This window comes from Plasmodium cynomolgi, chromosome 6, assembly GCF_000321355.1.
Source record: "Plasmodium cynomolgi strain B DNA, chromosome 6, whole genome shotgun sequence".
In the NCBI taxonomy this organism is placed as follows: domain Eukaryota; phylum Apicomplexa; class Aconoidasida; order Haemosporida; family Plasmodiidae; genus Plasmodium; species Plasmodium cynomolgi.
In genome coordinates this window covers 423,414-425,434 of record NC_020399.1, presented here as the reverse complement: position 1 = coordinate 425,434, position 2,021 = coordinate 423,414, and the positions used below count along the sequence as shown (strand labels likewise).

At 45.6% G+C, this 2,021-nt stretch overlaps 1 protein-coding gene across 1 annotated transcript; it reads left to right on the top strand.

Moving 5' to 3' along the window:
• Positions 1–218: 218 nt before the first annotated feature.
• On the top strand, positions 219–1,801 carry PCYB_061870 (hypothetical protein; the record flags this gene model as incomplete). The annotated part of the gene is made up of 3 exons (XM_004221354.1): positions 219–343; positions 941–1,416; positions 1,623–1,801. 3 exons carry the CDS (start codon positions 219–221, stop codon positions 1,799–1,801), a joined length of 780 nt encoding a protein of 259 aa, XP_004221402.1.
• Between the last annotated feature and the right edge of the window lie 220 nt (positions 1,802–2,021).

Genomic DNA, 2,021 nt, shown 5'->3' with positions numbered 1-2,021 from the left:
AAAAAAAAAAAAAAAAAATTGGAAAAAAGGGGGCAGCCAAACAGGATGATAAAATCGTCCAAATGGGGGGTATCCTCAAAAGTATGAAAAAAAAAAAAGGTGTCCATTTTAAGCGCTGAAAAATAAGAATTAAAGAATTGAAGAGCATCCCGCGTTGTGCCCTTCACCATTTGATGTCTACACATAAGAGGTTGTGTCTCCCCCCTTGGAATTGCAAAATGACAGCGATGGGAAAGCTCTACCATGAGGACGTCGTAATTTTTTTCTCCATCGAAATGCTGGAGGGAATACTGGGGCTTTTTAAACACGCGAAGCACTTGAAGGGGGGGGGACACAAAATTATGTCTTTGGGCAACTGCGAGTTGGTTTTCAGTTCGGAAGACTGCTCGATGAGGGAAAGGGCGAAGAAGGGGGGGGAGCAGCCAAGTGGGGAGGAGCATCCTAGTGGGAAGTCGCCGCCAACTGGGGAGGAGCAGCAAAAAGGGGGGCAACCAACCGGAAAGTCGCCGCCAACTGGGGAGGAGCAGCAAAAAGGGGGGCACCCAACCGGGAAGTCGCCGCTAATCAGGGAAGGCAAAGAAAAACGTTGCCACCCCCTGTTTAACAACAAAAAGGTGAATGACGAACAGGAGCTTATCGGTGACGAGATAACCAAGTGCCTGTACGGAGACAGGATAACTGCTAAAGGTGCACACAAGCACAAACTGGTCCCAGCCGTAGTGATACAAGCCATCCTCTACGCTAACAGAATAGGGTTAGATATATACAAGCTTAATTTATTTCTTTCCATCATTCTTATGACCATGCGTAAAATTAGAGACAATTTAAAAGAAAAGAAAGAGAGAAAAAAAAAAACCATAAATTATTTCTTCCATTTGATAAGTAAAAATGTACACTACGGTTGGATGGAGGACCCAACAGGGGATAGCGATTTGAAAAGGGACGTTCCTCAAGAAGGGGGATGTACTTACGTTGAGGGTGAGTCATACTCCATGAATAGCAACAATTATGTTAGGCCCTCCAACCGAGTCAGCAACAAAGAGGGGGAACAAACTACGCCAAACAAACCACCCATCAGCGTGAATATAAAACAAAAAACGGGAGAGGACACAGAGAATGAGAATGGAATGTGTATCAATGAGAAAGGAAATAACGAAATTGAAGGAAAGAAGGAGGAAGAGCCACGTCCCTTCAAGGCAGATGAACTAAGAGGAGTGTGCACACGATTTATTCTCTTCCATTTTGAAGAAGCTAAGAATATAATAAAATATTTTTTTGAAAACATTTTTTCCATTTACAGTATGATCGAATATCTTTTTTTGTTTTCCCCTGTGTGTGTACATGTGACTTATGGGGGTCGTTTTTCCTCAGCGTCTCCACCCGAGTGCTTGTTCACATCGGATGCCCTGAAGCTCGGTGAGTACTTTTCTCTTTGATTGGTTCGTTTGGGCCAGCGGCTGCTCTCTCTCTCTCACGTGGGAAGATCTACGTATATATATGTATATTCTTCCACCCCGTGGGTGGGGCCCTCATGGAGAAAAAGGGTTTGCACGAATGGGCATAATAAGGGCTCCCTTGGAGATGCACCCCATGAAAGGCTCTCCCCCTTTCCATTTTCACAGGTGAAGAAGCCAATACGAATGATGAGCAGATGGTGGACCATTTCGATGGGACTCAATATGAGGAACTTGCCACGAATATCTATATAAAGGAGGCCCTGGATGTGCCCCTCTTCGTTTTGAATAAGTTTTACTCAAATGTCGACCAGCTGGGGCGTAAGATAAACGAAGTCCTCATGTGAGAGGAATTGCTTACGCTAGGTGGGAAGAGACACCATATGGGGTGAAGGGCTCACCTGCGTACACACGAGTGTGAGGGGGTTGAACATAAACCCAACTGCAAAATTGGGGTCTACCATTTGTTGTCTCTCCAGGGGGTGGTGACCCCCTCCTCCCCCTACATTTGCGTCACGAAGGGGAACACCTCCCAACTGTTACAAATAAGCAGCGTGACAGGGGGAA